Source organism: Pristiophorus japonicus, chromosome 11, assembly GCF_044704955.1.
Source record: "Pristiophorus japonicus isolate sPriJap1 chromosome 11, sPriJap1.hap1, whole genome shotgun sequence".
In the NCBI taxonomy this organism is placed as follows: domain Eukaryota; kingdom Metazoa; phylum Chordata; class Chondrichthyes; family Pristiophoridae; genus Pristiophorus; species Pristiophorus japonicus.
The window spans coordinates 180,671,454-180,691,290 of NC_091987.1; the positions used below are offsets into that span (position 1 = coordinate 180,671,454).

Here is a 19,837-nt window from a genome sequence, read left to right on the forward strand (position 1 = left end):
TCTTCCTCGCTGCAATGTTCCATCTCACTCAACAAGCTCCTCGCTGGAGTGGAACTAAACTATAGAACCAATGGGAACCTATTCAACCTTTGCTGCCTCCAGGCTAGATCCAAGATTGTCCCATCCTCTGTCATCGAGCTACAGTACGCGGATGATGCTTGCATCTGAGCACATTCGGAGGCTGAACTCCAAGCCATCATCAACACCTTCACCGAGGCGTATGAAAGCATGGGCCTTACACTAAACATCCGTAAGACAAAGGTCATCCACCAACCTGACCACAGCACGGGTCATCAAAATCAACGGCGCGGCCTTGGACAACGTGGACCATTTCCCATACCTCGGGAGCCTACTATCAGCAAGGGCAGACATCGATGACGAGGTCCAACACTGCCTCCAGTGTACCAGTGCAGCCTTCTGTCGCCTGAGGAAGAGAGTGTTTTGAAGATAGGACCTCAAATCTGGCACCATGCTTATGATCTACATAGTAGTAATACCCATCCTCCTATATGGCTCAGAGACATGGACCATATACAGTAGACACCTCAAAGCGCTGGAGAAGTACCACTAATGCTACCTCCGCAAATCCACTGGGAGGATAGACGTACCAACATCAGTGTTCTCACTCAGGCCAACATCCCAGCATTGAAGCACTGACCACACTCGCCCAGCTCCGTTGGGCGGGCCACCCCGTCCGCATGCCCGACACGAGACTCCCAAAGCAAGTGCTCTACTTGGAACTCCTACATGGCAAGCGAACCCCAGGTGGGCAGAGGAAATGTTTCAAAGACACCCTCGAAGCCTCCTTGATAAAGTGCAACATCCCCACCGGCACCTGGGAATCTCTGGCCCAAGACCACCCAAAGTGGAGGAAGAGCATCTGGGAGGGCTGAGCACTTCAAGTCTCATCGCCGAGAGCATGCAGAAATCAAGTGCAGACAGCAGCAGGAGTGTGTAACAAACCAGACTCCCCACCCACCCTTTCCTTCAACCACTGTCTGCCCCACCTGTGACAGAGACTGTAATTCCCGCATTGGACTATTCAGCCACCGGAGAACTCACTTTTAGAGTGGAAGCAAGTCTTATCTATCTTTATCTCTCTCTATCTAATCTATCTATCTAATCCAAATTTCCCCACCCCCAACCACTGTGATTACCACATTGAACTTTGCCCCCACCCCAGATTGGTGAGTCGTGTGTGCACTGGTTCAGCGCTCACTGTCATCATGCAAATGAGCCCAGCCATCCAAAGGGCTCGGGCCCCTCACCTAGAGCATTGGGCAGATGGCACAATCGCAATTCCTGCTATCTGCCCATAGACTCAATCGCCTCCACCCCCTCCCTCCCAATGAGTGTAGGAAGACTAATCTGTGGAGGGCATCAAACTTATCATACCCAGTGTCCAATCATGTAGAATTTCCAGCAGAAATTACTGGAAAGGAGAGAGCAGTTTGGCTGACTTTTTGTCTTCCCTAGCACACCCGCACTTGTCCATTTGTAGGCCCCTACTTGCTGCTCTAACTGAGTTCAACTAACTCAGCAGCGACCAGAGAATGTATGTTTTCTACAGCTTGCACAGAGAAATCTGAATAATAAAATGCCAAATAAATAAAAGTAGATTTTGATGCATGCTGACAGGGTTTGGTGCACTTGCCTGTGATAACTGCACATCATGGAGCAGGGTCATAGACGTTTTTACATCCACCCATAAAGGCAGAGGGGGTTTTCAGTTTAGCACCTCATCAGAAGGAAGGGCACCTTTGCTAAAATTTAGGAGTGAGCACTTGAACCCTAAACCTTCTGAGTTGCGAGAGTGAGCCAAGCTGACACCTTATAGTTAGGGAAGGTTCATATCTTTCCAAGGGACTGGAACTTTAGCTGGTCATCTCATTTACTGGATTTTGGTTATCACGATTATTTGTAAGCTATGCTACTTATTTGCAAATACCCCAAATAATTTCATTCTTTGATTCATTAAAACTTTATCTATCTACATAATATTGTGTGGTGTGCAATATTACATAGAATATACGGAACAGAAACAGACTATACGACCCACCCAGTCCATGCCTGTGTTAATGCTCCACTCGAGTCTCCTTCCATCCATTCTTATCTAAATCTCTCAGCCTAACCATTTATTCCTTTCTCCCTCATGCTTATCCAGCTTCCCCTTAAATGCATCTGTGCTATTCGTCTCAACTACTCCTTATAGTAGCGAGTTCCACATTCTCAGCAGTCTCTGGGTGAAGAAGTTTCTTCTGAATTTCTTAGTTGACTTCTTAGTGACTATCTTATAATGTTCATTATTATCAGTCTAATTGGTATCTTACCAAACTTTGATTTTACAGGGTTTTTTTTAAATGTTGTAGGGATTTTCTTTGCATATTGAAAATATTCCTGAAGACATTAATGGGTTACTGGGAGATCAGTTTTAATAAAGTATCAAATAAGCAGATTCACCACGACTGCAATGTGCTCCCTGCCATCAGTTCGATTCTCAGACTTGAATTTTCACTTGTTCTCGATGTTGAGTGATTGCAAGGCCACACACCAAGCTGGCACTAACCATTAAATAAGTACAGCAAAAATAGAATTTGCAGTACTTCCAGTTTCATAAGTAGGCTGAGATGTGGTTCCAATTTAATTTGAAATTGAAAAATGAATTTCTGATCACCGTGTAATATTTAATCTTCCTGCTGTAATCTCTCTCCTGAGACCACTTCTTTTATATCAGCTCAAAGATCCCAATGCCATTAATTGTTTTATAGTAAACTCATGACCTTTGCTGCAGATTTGAAGTTATCGTACAAGTATGATATGCGTCGCTGGGCATGTGCCATTTTCTGTGATTAACAAGTGCTTTCCTGCTGCCTTTTTCTATTGTTTGGTCGCGGGATATGATGAACCATATTGCCCATCACCCAGTGGCCCTGAAAACATGGTGGTGGTGTACCCCTTGAATGGCATAGAAATTACAATAACTTAGAAATGGAAAAATGAATTTCTGATCACCGAACAAGTCAGCCTAATCCCATGTGTCCAGCCTGTAGCCATGTTGCATTATTCCCCAAACCACCAAACTAACCTGTTCTTAAATGTTACTATGGTCTCTGCTTCAGTCAGTAAATCTGTGCATTCCACAACCTCCTAGAGTAAAAAAAGATTCTCCTGCTCTCTGTCCTAAATCTCTGTGCCCCTTTTTAAAGAGCCATGACACTGCCTGCCTTACACCCCGCTGCCGCCCAAAACACCGCCCTGACGGAATCGCTCATAAAAGAGGGCAAAATTGCACTAATCACTGCCCCATCGATTGGGGTGGTAAATCAACAATTAAATCCGTAAGTGCGCCCCGTTTGTGGCGTAGGGCAATTCCGGCTCCTTAATCTTTTATCTATGTTGTCTTGTTCTCAACCCCTCAATCACTGGAGCCAGTCTGTTTCTAATCACTCTGTCCCATGCCTTCATAGTTTTAAGTACCCTGAATCTAACAAAAAAAGACCCAATTTTTCAAGTCTTCCTTTATATTTGTATTTCCTCATACCGGGCAGGATCCTAGTGAATCTATGCTGTACCCTCTCTATTGCCTCAAAATCCTTCCTGTAGTGTGGAGCCAAAACTGCACACATACTCCAGCTGTGGTCTAACTTATATAGATTCAGCATCACATCTCAACTTTTATATTCTATACCCCTTGCCATAAATCCTGTACTGATGGTATTGGGTAGGGAGTTCCGGCATTTTAAGCCAGCGATAATAAAGGAAGGGTTCCAAGTAAGGATGGTGTATGAGTTGGAGGAGATGCGAAACATCAACTCTTTTAGAGATGGCCTTTCCTCTCTGAAAGACTGAAGGCCTAATATTAAACCCATACGCCTAACGGGAATGGGGAATGGTGCGGGTTGGGGGATGAGAGAGTGTGCTGTTTTCTCAATACATAACCAGCCCCCCATTTTAACTGTAATTGTGAGCTGTGACTCAGTGGGTAGCACTCAAATCTCTGAGTCAGAGGGATGTGGGTTCAAGTCCCACTCCAGAGACTTGAGCACAAAATCTAGGCTGACACTCCAGTGCAGTGCTGAGGGAATGCTGTACCATCAGAGGTGCCGTCTTTCAGATGAGACGTTAAACTGAGGCCACATATGTCCTTTCAGGTGGACATAAACGATCCCACGGCATTATTCAAAGAAAAACGGTGAAGTTCTCCCAACATTTCATGGTGAACTTGAAGTGCTGGTCAATATTTATCCTTCAATCAACATTGCTGAAGCACATTATTTGTTCATTTTATCATTGCTATTTGTGGGAACTTGCTGTGTGCAAATTGGCTGTTGCGTTTCCTACATTACAACAGTGACTACATTTCAAAAATACTTAATTGGCTGTAAAACGCTTTGCGACATTCTGAGGTCATGAAAATGCTATATAAATGCAAGTCTTTCTTTTCTTTTAACTTGCCTAAATTGAGGTATGGGAAGACCACCCGTCCCAGAGGAATGGGAGCCTAATTTAAATGTTGTAATCAGATCGCACATTTCTCCCAGCCCCAGGTGGGACTCACGATCAGAGCATTGTGGGACGGACAGATGGCTCACCACCCTCTACAGGCCCACACTCTCAACACCCACCCCAAGGTAAAATCGGGACTTAAGAATGGTAGACAAGTCAACATTTTCTCCATTTGTGTGAAAAATAACACCAGTGACCATTTAGTCACAAATTGACTCCTCCAACACAACTCATCTGACTCCACTCAACCTAACGTTGTCACCAAGACTGATCTGACCGAAGGAGCCCATGGAAACTGGAGCCCAATGCATACAGAAACTGAAGTCAGGTGAACGTGAAAAAGCTGGCCCTAAAGTTGCAGCACAGTAGTTTAATCACGGAGCCCCAATCTTTTGGTCTGGTTCACAGATAATCATCAATAATCGCAGATCTATTATTTGTTGCAGCAGTCCTGGCATTGATGTGTTTTGTTAAACCAGCCAGTATGATGGTCCTTTACGGTTCAGACAGGAGTTTGCTCACCATTCACCCTCACGTTTTTATTCTTTGCTTTCTGCTGCAGAGCTCTCCAGCCTCTCTGACGGCGATAACCAACGCCGTCAACTCCCAGGGGATTGTGGTACCAACATCCACGCTACAACAAGGCAATGCTGCCATGGCAACACAAGTGGTAACAGGTAAGGGTTGTTGATGGGTTTCAACAAGGGCTCGTCAATTGTAGATTTTTCCTTTTTCTCCTCTTACCCCCTGCCCCCCCCCCACCCCCCCACAATGATTAAGCACCAAAAGATAATTTGATTTTCTCTCATTCCTCAGCATGGGGAGTGGGAGGGTGTAGTGGAGTATTTAAAATAAATACTCAACACCAGGTCTGGGTTCGAAGATTAAAGTAGTCTTTATCTTGTACTGGTGGGGAGCCTGCCTGCTGATTGTTTATAGCCAGGCCTCTCCAATGATACAAAGTTCCTTAGCAACCTATTATACACTTAATGATGCATGTCAGTCTCGTGCGCAGCTCCCTATGCTGTTTAATTGGCCCAAAGCCCACGTGCACAATTGTTGATTGTGAGACGCGAAGGGAATTAGTCAATCATTTGCCTATGTCTCATCCAAATGGAGTTTCTCCAACGTGTCAATTTTGACCCCTTGCCTTGTTTAACTGCCCCTCTGGGCCTCCTGTGGTTCAACAAATTTGGTTTGTAATTGTCTTCAGGTTACACAGCTTGTAAAGTTGACCACTACAAAAGCCTATTTCAGCTCGTTTTAGTTCCGTGATCCATTCTTGACCCTTTAATTATAGCAGAGCTCAAAAGCCTTACTTCAGAGGGAGATCCACTTGAAATCGAAGCCTAAGAGATCAAAAATTCGCCAGGATCATGCCACGTAGAATAGCCAACTCACCACCCTTTGGGTGGAGATTTTTCCCCACTCCTCCTTAGCCCAAGATTGCGCAGACCAGTTGTAGCCCCCAACACTGCCCTATCCAAGATCAACTACCTCCAACAGATCGGGATCAATCTTCTCAATTCCTTTAATAATCTTGAAAACTTCAATTAGGTCAGCAAAGTAAACAAAACCTTTCCTCTAAACTTGGAATTCCTGAGACCTGGCATTATTGTGCCTCCTCTTGGTCCCATCAAAAAAAAAATCAAACATTTCTTGGGTTGCTTTCTGAGTGGCCCCCAGTGGTCCCTTTAAGGAGCGCAGGTTATTCTGCTCAATACCTGGCACAAATGGATGGAGTGTGTGTGGCACAAATGGATGGAGTGTGTGTGGCACAAGTGCTGCACATTGGTACCTTGAAACTGCAGTCGGGGGCCTGTGTACGTCATCTGACAAGAAGCATCCTGCTTGAAGCAGGCAGACACTCTGGCCGCCCATCTTGGGAGAGTGGAGTTGAACTTCAGAGGGAATTCAACTTTGAGGTGTAGTTAGACAGGAGTTCTTTCTCTATACTTAATGCAGGTGTAGCTCTCCAATACGGCACCCTTGGGAACTGACCAGTGCCGGACCAGAGAATTTTCCAGACCACGGGATGTCACGCCAACCCTAGCATTATCAGCAGTACCCTAGACTTACCTGGTATTGCTGACAACGCTGCTGACAACGACCCGGCCACGTTCTGCGCATGCGTTGCATAGAAGCCTACTGCACAGTATTTCTCAGGCCCCAGCTTCGGCCCCTCAGTCAGCCACCACGCTCCTCGCTCCCTCTCCACACCAACACGACCAAGGAGGGAACACTGGAGGCAACGGGAGGAAGAGGAGCAGCCAGTCCCAGGACACAGCGCGGGTCGTGACTGGTACCCCCCGCCTGGAATGATGCCGGACAAGAGATGTTGCCGGACCAAAGAGTCCTGGACTAGAGAGGTACAATATGTAGTATCTTTTTTAATTCATTCTCGGATGTGGGCATTGCTGGCAAAGCTGCATTTATTGCCCATCCCTAATTGCCCTGAGAAAGTGGTGGTACAATTGAGAGGCTTGCCATGCCACTTCAGAGGCAGTTAAGAGTCAACCCTTTTGCTGTGGATCTGGAGTCACAAATAGATCAGACCGGGTAAGGACTGCAAAATTCCTTCCCTAAAGGGCATTGCTGAACCAGTTGGATTTTTATGACAGTCTGACAACTTCATGGTCATTTTTAGTGGTACCAGCTTCTTATTTCCCAATTTCATTGCATTACCCCGCCTGCTGCCTTACCTGACATCAGTTAACTTAGCACAGACCAGAGATCAAACCTAGGACCTGCTTTTATAAATGGTTCAGTGTCACATCAGCCAGCAGCTTTACCCAGCAGCCATCTGGGAATCTACATCCCAGCTTTTAATCGCACCCTTATGGCCTGTTATTTCGATGATGCATTATTAATGTGGTCTGTATAAAATTAAAAACAAACTAATGGAAGAGTAGGGCTGAGGTGATGTTGATTGATGACAGTTGTATATTGTCACATGCTTCACAGGAAATTCATTGGTAGAGCTGAGGGAACCAAGTTATAGGGCTGTTGAGACCAGAGCACATATTATAAGAGTTGTGAGGCTGTGGTAATCACTTGCAGGGTTAGTGGTTGAAGCAGAAACCATGTTAACATTCAGGTTTATATTGGATAGGTGGATGAAGGAAAGGGGACGATGGGATATGGGGTCAGGGTGGATAAATGTGATTAGAACCACTTGCTCACGTTGAGGGTAAATGCCGACATGGACCAGTTGGGCCGAACGGCCTGGCTCCGTGTTGTGACGTCTGTGTATTTCTGTTTGTAATGGGATTCGCTCTTTAGGAGTATCACTTTTGCAGTCTGTAACCTGTTGTCAATGCTGATTAGCAATTTGGCTGTGCACCAGGGTCTGACCAGTGTGAGTATTACTGGATTTTGTGTTCATTGTGTTAATGCTAGCGAATGGAACACTTTCCCTTTCAGGTACCCGGGGTAGGAATTCATCTCGGTCGGAGGTGTAAAACGGGTAGTATCGTATTGGCCGCCCATTATACTCAGCGCCTGACATTCAGTAACATTGACTGCATTAGAACTGAATATCAGACGAATTCCTAGGCCCCAGGGTCTTCAAGTACACACAGTTTCAGTTCTCGCACATGGTGAAGATATCAAGACTTTGGAGTGGGTGCCAAGGAGGCTGGCTGGGATACCAATTCTTAGCACTCTTAGTTATGAGGACAGACTCCAAGAGTTATTGGGGTATAAATGTGTCTTGGGTAGTATCACAAATGGCGAATCAGCATTTGCTCGTAATCGAATATGCCGATTTTTTTTTCTATACACTAGTTCGAATGCACTGCTGCCAGAGATGAAATGATACCCATTTACTTTGCAGAAACATGAGCTTAGAAGTGATATGATTTAATTTTTTAGAACCATGAAGAGTTAGATACCAGATGTACTTCTTTTCAGAGTTATCACCCTATAGATTAAACTTCTGGCACATGTGATAAGTACAAAGTTGCTATAGTCCTTTAGAAAAGAACATGACCAGTTGTTGAGAGAAGACAACGTTTCTAGCTATCGGAGGTAAGTTGCTAGTTAGTTGTGATTATTAGGGAAGGGAGAGCCAATGGCGGTCAGCAAGGATTGGAGTGATGGAGGAACAGGACTTGGTGAGGGATAGGATATCGGCAGTGGAGTTTTGGACAAGTTGAAGCTCATGAACTACATTGTAACTGTCGACTATGGCGCATTATCTTTCCTCGACCTCTTTGATATCTCCACAATGTTCAACACTCTGCACTTTCCTCTTCCAATGCCCCTGTTCGATTCTCCAGATCCAGGGGCCTGCCCTTGCATGGTTCTCCTGCTGCCTTACTGACCATAACCAGAAGATCTCTGGAGAATAGCATCTCTTCCCACTGCCACATTGTCACCACTTGAATTCCCAGGGATCTATCTTTGACTCCTTTCAACCTCATCTACATGCTGCCTGAATAACATCATCCATAGACACTGGGTCAGCTTCCACATGTAGGCCAAATAATACCCATCCCTACCTCTCTTCCACCTCTCAATTGTCTCTGTGCTGTCCGAATGCATATCTAACATCTGTTTTTTTTGCTGACTTCAGCTCAATATTGAGAAGACCAATGCCATAGTCAATGGCCATTACCACAAATTCTGTTTCTTTGCCTCTGATTTCACCCCCTCCTCCAGCCTTGTATCGCCACCCTCACAGAAACGCTCCATTCCTCTGACTTTGACCTCTTGCATATGACCCCTTCCTATCACCTCACGATTAACATGAGAGCCTTCAGTCACTTGGACCCTACACTCTGGAATTTCCTCCCTAATCACCTCTGTCCTCCTTTTAAAAAGTTTTCAAAACACATTTTTCGAAAAAAGCTGTTGGGATACGGGTGACACCGACACGAAAGTATTTATTACCCATCCCTAGTTGACCCAGGACATTGAGTCAACCATGCAGTTTGGAACTAGAGTAGGCCAAACCAGGTTGGCATGGCAGGTTCTATTGCTGAAGGCCATTAATAAACCAATTGGGTTTTCATGATAATTAGCAGCTTTCTGGTGTTAGCCCGTAAATTACAAGATTTATTTAAATCAGTTTCACAGTTTGCCATAATGTGATTTGTACTTACAAACTCTGGGTTGCAATCCAGTAACATAGCTTTACCCAAGCTTTTAATCACTACTCCTAATCTTTCTCTCCACCCTCAAGGGGATAAGGGGGTTATGGGGAGTGGGCAGGAAAGTAGAGCTGAATCCATGATCAGATCAGCCATGATTGTATTGAATGGCGGAGCAGGCTTGATGGGCCGTATGGCCTACTCCTGTTCCTATTTCTATGTTCTTATGTTCTCATGGTTTCCATCTGTGAAACACCTTGAGACAGTGGCAAACTAAAAGCATTATAGCTCCACAGTGGATTATGATTTGTTTTTCCATACAGCTTATTGGTACAAAAATACTAAGTAAACTTTGAGATAACTCTGTATTACTTTATCAATTTTGTAGGCATGTTTTTTTTTAAGGCCCATGTGACGTGCGTTAAGTGCATCATTTCGGGGTATTGTTTTTAAAAGTTTCAAAGATTGCACAATATTTATTTTGTAAATGTGCCAAAGTTAAATGTCATATTTCTGACAGCTGCCCATGCTTGATATGAGGTGACATTAAGGAAAGTTTTAGGTTCCTTATTTGTTGTCAGTTGCCAGAACTGACTGTCGTTTGGAAAGATACTTAGCCATTAGCGGGGTCTGTACTGACATGGAGCAGGTCCTTTGACATTTGAAATGAGATCTGTTGCAAGTATCAGCCCAGTTATATTAAAATTGGCCTATGATTCGGCACCTGGCAAGTTGGTAAGTCATTGCCCCATGGCACAGCGTGACCAGAAACAAGACTATTATGCCAGAGCTGGGAAGCTGATCTCGGATTGCATGCAGAGAGGAGTCTGTGTGGAAAGGGAGAGAGGGCCATGCTAGTCCCATAGGGTCTTCACACTTCAGACATACCAACTCAAGAGCAGCATTATCAAAGGGTGTCTGAGTAGTCGAGCAGTTTGGATATTTACCCCACCGAACGACGATCTCCGACAGGGTTTAAAGAGTTACGCATGCTGCTGTCCTGGGATTGCTGGCTGACAGTTGCTGCTCCCAAGAACTGGAAAATAGATGTCATAAAATCTAATTTGCGCTTAAAATATATTGTCTGCTCTACTTGTATTGTTTTATCTGCCTTGCCGATATCATTTAAACTGCTTTTCCTATATTATTTTGCCTAGCCTCTCTATGCTACTTGGGTCCAGTTGACTCTGGAACCAGAAACCAGCACCACTTAGATGCAGAATAGTGTGCGGCAGAGTTATTCCAAAAAGAGAAGTGTAAATCATTTTACATAATCTTTTGTGCTGTATTACTTCACAGGTGGAACAATTTACCAGCCGGTAACTATGGTAACCTCTCAGGGTCAGGTGGTGACCCAGGCCATTCCGCAGGGTACAATACAGATCCAGAATACACAGGTGAGAGATGTAGACACTTTCTATAAGTTCTTTGTATTTGGCCCCAGGCCTGCCAAGGTGAAGGCAGTAAAATTGTTAACGAAGGCCAAAGTCTGAATTTTCCTGAGACCAAGTTAGCTTCGCCCAGAGACCAAGATCCTCCTTAATGCAGGTGGAGAATTGGACAGAGATATATCGGTGGTTCACTGACACATTCCCGAATACCTGACTCAAAGGAGCTTGTTACAAGGCCACCCACTTGGCCTCTCCCCAAGGAGTTGCTGAGCCTGAGAGAGCTGGGCTAACATCAGACACAATCATTAACACAGAGTACTCACTGTACCCCAGTGCGAGAATCATTAACACAGGGTACTGGGCTCAATTTTCCCCAATGCTGTTTTTTGGCGTACTTGGAAGAGTTATGCCTGTTTTTTTGGAGCCCAAGTACGGCAAAAAAAAAATCATCCAAGTTTCCCCGTTTGAATTCTTCATTTTGGTGCCACCTAGCCTGTCGTTTAATTTTGGGGGTGGAGCCTATAATCTGTGCCAAAAAGATCGGTTTGCCACGGTAACCAGGGACACAATGCAGGCTGAGGCTGGAAAGTGACATATATACAACAGCCAGCTCACAGCAACCTGCACAAGCACATTACACATTGCAGCAACTTACCACCATTAAATGATTAAAGTGTTAATGACAAAAGTTGATCTCCCCCCCCCACCCCCACACCCCCACCCCTGCCCTCCCAATGCCGGTGCCGGTCCCTGCTCCTATCCCAGGCCGAATGGCCTCCTCCCTCCCGGTCCCCGCTCCTATCCCAGGCCGACCGGCCTCCTCCCTCCAGGTCCCCGCTCCTAACAATGCCCGAAAGGCTTCCCCCACCGCCTCTCTCTCACTCTCTCCCCTCTCTGCTGCTGCTGTCCGGGCTCTGGAAGTACATCTGCTGCGGTGATTTTCTTAACTTCCCAGAAGGTTTTTTCCACAGAAGCCACATACTTCGTCCTAAGAAAAATTAGAATAGATCGCAGCTGGCCAATCTTGCTTAAATGGCCAGAATTGGCACAGGTGACAGGTTACGCCCCCATGGCACAAAAAACTAACCCCCAAAAATTGTAACTAATTGAGTTACGCTGGCTTTGGAGAAACTTAGATTTTTTTATTTTAGGCCAAAAAAACGGTGCAAATATTGAGGAAAATTGAGTCCACTGACTGTACCCCAGTGAGAGAATCAGTAACACAGGATACTGACTGTACCCCAGTGAGAGAATCAGTAACACAGGGTACTGACTGTATCCCAGTGAGAGAATCAGTAAGACAGGATACTGACTGTACCCCAGTGAGAGAATCAGTAACACAGGATACTGACTGTACCCCAGTGAGAGAATCAGTAACACAAGATACTGACTGTACCCCAGTAAGAGAATCAGTAACACAGGGTACTGACTGTACCCCAGTGAGAGAATCAGTAACACAGGATACTGACTGTACCCCAGTGAGAATCAGTAACACAGGGTACTGACTGTACCCCAGTGAGAGAATCAGTAACACAGGATATTGACTGTACCCCAGTGAGAGAATCAGTAACACAGAATACTGACTGTACCCCAGTGAGAGAATCAGTAACACAGGATACTGACTGTACCCCAGTGAGAATCAGTAACACAGGATACTGACTGTACCCCAGTGAGAATCAGTAACACAGGATACTGACTGTACCCCAGTGAGATGTCCGGGTCTTGAGGAAACTGCAAAAAATGAAGTTAAAAACAAATGGTGTCAGCACCAGTTATTGTGTAGTAAAAATATTTCTGAACAGTATAGTACCTGGTGACTGATTATCATACTGCTGTTAGGAGACCTTGCTGTGTGCAAAATGGCTGCCGCATTTACCTACATAACACTAGTGTCTACAATTAAAAAGTAATTCACTGGTTCTAAAGTGTTTGGAACATCTTGAGGATATGAATGTCGTTATATAAATGCAAATTTGTTCATTGTTGATATCGCTGTAATATATGTATGCCTGGGTTTACTTGCCACCAGGGGGAGCGACCGTTGGAGGTCACTGGGGCACAGACACACACGTGCAGCCCTTGTATATAAAGAAAGCCTCCATGTTTAATCCTCACTTTGAGAGCTAATAAAGTAGAGTCAGGTCGCACCTGATTGAGTTCATGGTACTAAGCCTATTGAGTTATTGCACACACAACATTTGGCGACGAGGCACAATACGAACTTTCACGCACACAAAAAAAATGAGCACCATTGGAATCCTGGAGCGATTCATGGAGGGAGAAGACTGGGAGGATTTTACAGATCGACTCGACCAGTACTTCGTGGCCAACAAGATGGATGAAGACGCTGACGCAGTTAGACGCAGGGCGGTTTTCCTCACGGTTTGTGGTCCATAAATCTATGACCTTATAAAGAATCTGCTCTCACCTGCACGTCCAACCGAAAAGACCTATGAGGAATTGTGTGCTCTGATTCGGGACCATCTCAAACCTAAAGAAGGCATCATTATCTCGAGAGATCGCTTTTACAAGCATGTTTGTTCTGAGTGCCTGCAATTAGCGGAATTTGTTGCCGACCTGAGCCGTGTGAGTTTGGAACCGCGTTGGAAGACATGCTGCGTGATGTCTTTATAATAGGCATAAACCATGAGGTGATCCTGCGGAAGCTGCTGGCTGCATAGACACTGGATCTGAACAGGGCCATCACGATCGCCCAGGCTTGCCTGACCACGGTCGATAGTACAAAGCAGATATCCTCGCAGAGTCGGAATTCCACGGCAAGTACTGTGCACCAGATTGTGTCATCGGTTGGCAGAGCTGCACCTGGCAGGGCCTACCCGACTGTGTTTGCGAAACCTGTAGCTGCTCGAAGTCCGCCATTGGGCACGAATCCGATTTCACCCTGTTGGCGTCGTGGGGGGGGAACCTATGCAGGGAGACAGAGGGAAGTAGAATGGGGGCAGAAGCAAACGATAGAAAGAAGAAAAGTAAAAGTAGAGGGCAGAGAAACCTAAGGCAAAAAGGGCCACATTACAGCAAAATTCTAAACGGGCAAAGTGTGTTAGAGAGACAAGCCTGAAGGCTCTGTGCCTCAATGCAAGGAGTATTCGGAATAAGGTGGACGAATTAACTGCGCAGATAGCAGTTAATGGGTATGATGTAATTGGCATCACGGAGACATGGCACCAGGGTGACCAAGGCTGGGAACTCAACATCCAGGGGTATTCAACATTTAGGAAGGATAGACAGAAAGGAAAAGGAAGCGGGGTGGCATTATTGGTTAAAGAGGAAATTGATGCAATAGTAAGAAAGGACATTAGCTTGGATGATGTGGAATAGGTATGGGTGGAGCTACGGAATACCAATGGGCAGAAAACGCTGGAGGGAGTTGTGTACAGACCACCACCCAGTAATAGTAAGGGTAGGGACAGCATCAAACAAGAAATTAGGGATGCATGCAATAAAGTTACAGCAGTTATCATGGGTGATTTTAATCTACATATTGGTTTTGCTAACCAAACTGGTAACAATGCGGTGGAGGAGGATTTCCTGGAGTGTATTACGGATGGTTTTCTAGACCAATATGTCGAGGAACCAACCAGGGAGCTGGCTATTCTAGACTGGGTGATGTGTAATGAGAAAGAACTAATAAGCAATCTAGTTGTGCGAGACCCCTTGGGGGAAAAGTGACCATAACATGGTAGAATTCTTTATTAGGATGGAGAGTGACGCAGTTAATTCAGACACTAGGGTCCTGAACTTAAGGAAAGGTAACTTCGATGGTTTGAGGCGTGAATTGGCTAGAACAGACTGGGAAATGATACTTAAAGGGTTGATGGTGGATAGGCATTGGCAAAGATTTAAAGATCACATGGATGAACTTCAGCAATTGTACATCCCTGTCTGGAGTAAAAATAAAATGGGGAAGGTGGCTCAACCGTGGCTAACAAGGGAAATTAAGGATAGTGTTAAATCCAAGGAGGAAGCATATAAATTGGCCAGAAAAAGCAGCAAACCTAAGGACTGGAGAAATTTAGAATTCAGCAGAGGAGGACAAAGGGTTTAATTAAGAGGGGGGAAGTAGAGCATGAGAAGAAGCTTGCCGGGAACATAAAAACTGACTGCAGAAGCTTCTATAGATATGTGAAGAGAAAAAGTGAAGACAAACGTAGGTCCCTTGCAGTTGGATTCAGGTGAAATTATAATGGGGAACAAAGAAATGGCAGACCAATTGAACAAATATTTTGGTTCTGTCTTCACGAAGGAAGACACAAATAACCTTCCGGAAGTACCAGGGGATCAAGGGTCTAGTGAGAAGGAGGAACTGAAGGATATCCTTATTAGGTGGAAAATTGTGTTAGGAAAATTGATGGGGTTGAAGGCCGATAAATCCCCCGGGCCTGACATTCTGCATCCCAGAGTACTTAAGGAAGTGGCCCTAGAAATTGTGGAATCTATCAACTCAGGATCAGTTCCTATGGACTGGAGGGTAGCTAATGTAACACCACTTTTTAAAAAGGGAGGGAGAGAGAAAGCGGGTAATTATAGACCAGTTAGCCTGACATCAGTGGTGGGGAAAATGTTGGAATCAATTATTAAGGATGAAATAGCAGCGCATTTGGACAGCAGTGACAGGATCGATCCAAGTCAGCATGGATTTATGAAGGGAAATAATGCTTGACAAATCTTCTGGAATTTTTTGAGGATGTAACTAGTAGAGTGGACAGGGGAGAACCAGTGGATGTGGTGTATTTGGACTTTCAAAAGGCTTTCGACAAGGTACCACACAAAAGATTGGTGTGCAAAATCAAAGCATATGGTATTGGGGGTAATATACTGATGTGGATAGTGAACTGGTTGGCAGACACGAAGCAGAGAGTCGGGATAAACTGTCCTTTTCAGAATGGCAGGCAGTGACTAGTGGAGTGCCGCAGTGCTCAGTGCTGGGACCCCAGCTCTTTACAATATACATCAATGATTTAGATGAAGGAATTGAATGTAATATCTCTAAGTTTGCAGATGACACTAAACTGAGTGGCGGTGTGAGCTGTGAAGGGGACGCTAAGAGGCTGCAGGGTGACTTGGACAGATTAGGTGAGTGGGCAAATGCATGGAAGATGCAGTATAATGTGGATAAATGTGAGGTTATCACTTTGGGGGCAAAAACGCGAAGACAGAATATTATCTGAATGGCAGCAGATTAGGAAAAGGGGAGGTGCAACGAAATCTGGGTGTCATGATTCATCAGTCATTGAAATTTGGCATACAGGTACAGCAGGCGGTGAAGAAGGCAAATGGTATGTTGGCCTTCATAGCTAGGGGATTTGAGTATAGGAGCAGGGAGATCTTATTGCAGTTGTACAGGGCCTTGGTGAGGCCTCACCTGGAATATTGTGTCCAGTTTTTGTCTCGTAATCTGAGGAAGGACGTTCTTGCTATTGAGGGAGTGCAGCGAAGGTTCACCAGACTGATTCCTGGGATGGCTGCACTGACATATGAGGAGAGACTGGATCAACTGGGCCTTTATATGTTGGAGTTTAGGAGGATGAGAGGGGATCTCGAGGTGGGCGCCAACATTATCTGCCTATGATTATGTAATTCGCCATAGACCTGGCACTGAGAATTGTGCCGATGCATTGAGCCGTTTACCGTTGCTCACGCCGGAGATGGAAACGCCATAGCCCACAGAGCTACTGTTGGTCATGGATGCCTTTGAGAATGAAGGGTCACCTGTCACTGTTCAGCAAGTTAGGACCTGGACCAGCCAGGATCCGATCTGATCAGTTGTAAAACGTTGTGTCCTTAGTGGTGATTGGTCGGCCATTCCCATGGAAGTGTGTGATGAGACCAAAACTTACAACCGTCGCAAAGACGAACTATCCATTCAATTTGATTGATGGCTATGGGGTAATCGTGTTGATATGCCCAAGAAAGGCAGGGAGAGATTTGTACGGGATTTACACAGTACCCATATTGTGATGGTGAAGGCCATTGCCAGGTCTCACGTTTGGTGGTCTGGCATTGACTCTGATTTGAAGTCATGTATGCATGAGTGCAACACTTACATGCAGTTAAGCAATGCCCCAGTGGAACCTCCGCTAAGTCTGTGGTCATAGCCATCCAAACCATGGTCGAGGATCCACATCGACTATGCGGGTCCTTTCCTGGGCAAAATGTTTTTGGTGGTGGTGGATGGATAGAATGTGTAATCATGTCACCCACAGCCACCATTGAGAGCCTTCGTGCCATGTTTGCCACTCATGGTCTGCCCGACATCGTTGTGCGCGACAACAGATAGTGCTTCATGAGTTTGGAGTTTCAAGAGTTTATGAGACTCAATGGTATCAAGCACGTAAGCTCAGCACCATTCAAACCCGCGTCCAATGGTCAAGCGGAGCGGGCAGTCCAAACAGTCAAGCAGAGCCTGAAACGCATAACTCACGGTTCTTTGCAGACTCGCTTGTCACGCATACTGCTTAGTTACAGGGTGAGACCCCACATGCTTACTGGGGTCCCCCCCTGCTGAACTGTTAATGAAGAGAGGTCTCAAGACCTGAGACCAGGCTCTCGCTTGTCCATTCTGATCTTACCGATCATGTCGAAAACAGATGTCAACATCAGCAGTGGTACATCATGATCGCACTGCCGTGTTATGCAACATCTCTATTAATGATCCTGTGTAGGTGCTAAATTATGGTCAAGGCCCCAAGTGGGTCACTGGCACTGTTACGGCCAAGGAAAGTAACAGGGTGCTTATTGTCAGGCTCGCTAATGGGAAAACATGCAGGAGGCACATTGATCAGACGAAATTGCAGCACGCAGACGAACCAGAACAGCTTGAAGAAGACACTATCAATGACCAACCGATTCATATTCAGCCATCAGAAGACCCTACTGTTTTCAATAAATCTGGACCTTCAATCTCCGACATGGACAGTGCCACTCCCATTAGATCGGCTACCCAGCCTCAAGTCATGAATGACTTGGAGAGCTCACGCAGATATGGAATTGAATTGAGACGATCAACGAGGGAGCGGAAAGCCCCGGACCGTCTAAATTTGTAAATAGGAGTGATACCAAGATCTTGGGGGGGGTGGAATGATGTAATGTATGTTTGTCTGGGTTTACCTGCTACCAGGGGGAGCGATCGTTGGATGTCATTGGGCCACAGACACACACATGCAGCCCTTGTACATAAAGAAAGCCTCCATGTTTAATCCTCACTTTGAGAGCTAATAAAGTGGAGTCAGGTCGCACCCTGAGTTCATGGTACTAAGCCAATTGAGTTATTGCATACGCAACAGTCGCCGTCTCATGGGAAATAGGCGGTGCAGTGGGTCTGGCTCTGGCTGTGGCTCATGGACCTGGATTGAAATCCAACCCAAACTGATGGGATGGCAGTCTGCTGTGTCTGCTGACCTTAAGTGCCCTGTTTAAATGAAGTCGGGCAGTCCTAAATTCAGTTCCTCGTGGGCTCAGGCCAGCAGCACAAACTGCTAATTGATGCTAAATTGGCAACGTCGCTTAGATTTCCAAAGTTACACCAGCCATCCTGTACCCTCTTACATTAGTGCAGTTGGGATACCCTTGCGAGCAATGCACATCGGTGGGGCAGAATACAAGGAGCTTTACTGTGCCTGATTGGAGAGCGCTTGATGTTGAAGGTAGATGCCCAACCATTCCTCACCTTCAGCACCAAGTTTCACACAAAAAGAACATTTAGTAGAATAGTACTGGCAAGATATGGTGAAAGTGGTGCTGTATGTTTCAACAGATTCTGTATAGTAGAATTATTTGGCTGGATATCCTGTCTGGGCTAATGTTATTGCATATTTACTGTGAAATGTGAACATTGATGGTATTCTGACACTAACTAATTATTTCAGTATCATCCTATATACCATTAAACCCAGTGGGGCTTGCTCACATCAATTAAAATAATATTAATCAGACCGAGGTTTTCCTGCATTTTTTTGGGGGGTTGAGGGGGTTGGTGCAGCGGTGGTTCAGAGAATGGGCTAGCTGTCAAATCGGAAGGAAGGTGACTATTTCTCGTTGACTTTCACCCAATACTCCTACACAGACGCCTCATTATTTTTTTTTTGCATAAATAGAATTCTGCCGTGCGTCATTACAAGTGCAACGATTCATTAGCACTTGCTGTGAGGCAATCATTGAAAGTTTCCAGGACTGTGGCAAAATATAAGATTCCTTAAAATAAAATGCCTTGTAAAATCGTAAATGATGTGTTGCCTTAAAGGAGCCTCACTGGTCATGATTTTTTCACTAAAATTGCACTGTGAATGACCTCTTATGTATGTATGAACGAATCAGGATCAAGAGGGTGAAAACCTAGACCATGTGCTGGAACACCACACAAACTGAGAAGGCTAGACACTGTGCAGGGTCGCCTCACAGCATGACCTCTCAATGAATTTTTCTTCAAATTTAGTAACATAGGGACAGGAAGAGGCCATTCAATCCTTCAGGCCTGCTCCACCATTCAATTAAATCAAGGCTGATCTGTTCCTGAACCCCATTTTCCTGCCTTTGCTGCATTATCCCTTGATTCCCTTACCTAACAAAAATCTGTCAATCTCAGTTTTGAAAGCTCCAATTGTCCCCCAATATCCATAGCATTTTGGGGCAGAGAATTTCAGATTTCTACTAATCTTTGTGTGAAAAAAGTGCTAAATGGCCTGGCTCTAATTTTCAGACTGTGTCCCCTTGTTCTTGATTCCCTCATAATTACGTAAGAGGATAAGAAATAGTAGCAGGGAGGGGTAGGCCATGTGGCCCCTTGAGCCCCTCAATAAGATCATGGCTCAACTCCACTTTCCTGCCTGT

At 45.2% G+C, this 19,837-nt stretch overlaps 1 protein-coding gene across 10 annotated transcripts in view; it reads left to right on the forward strand.

Moving 5' to 3' along the window:
* Positions 1 to 19,837, forward strand: part of pknox2 (pbx/knotted 1 homeobox 2) — a 479,643-nt gene that overhangs the window by 390,226 nt on the left and 69,580 nt on the right. For all 10 annotated transcript variants that reach the window (XM_070894335.1, XM_070894337.1, XM_070894339.1 and 7 more), the window contains 2 exons: positions 5,069 to 5,183; positions 10,899 to 10,996. In XM_070894335.1, the coding sequence (XP_070750436.1) occupies positions 5,069 to 5,183; positions 10,899 to 10,996 (213 nt within the window). The remainder of the gene's footprint in view (positions 1 to 5,068; positions 5,184 to 10,898; positions 10,997 to 19,837) is intronic.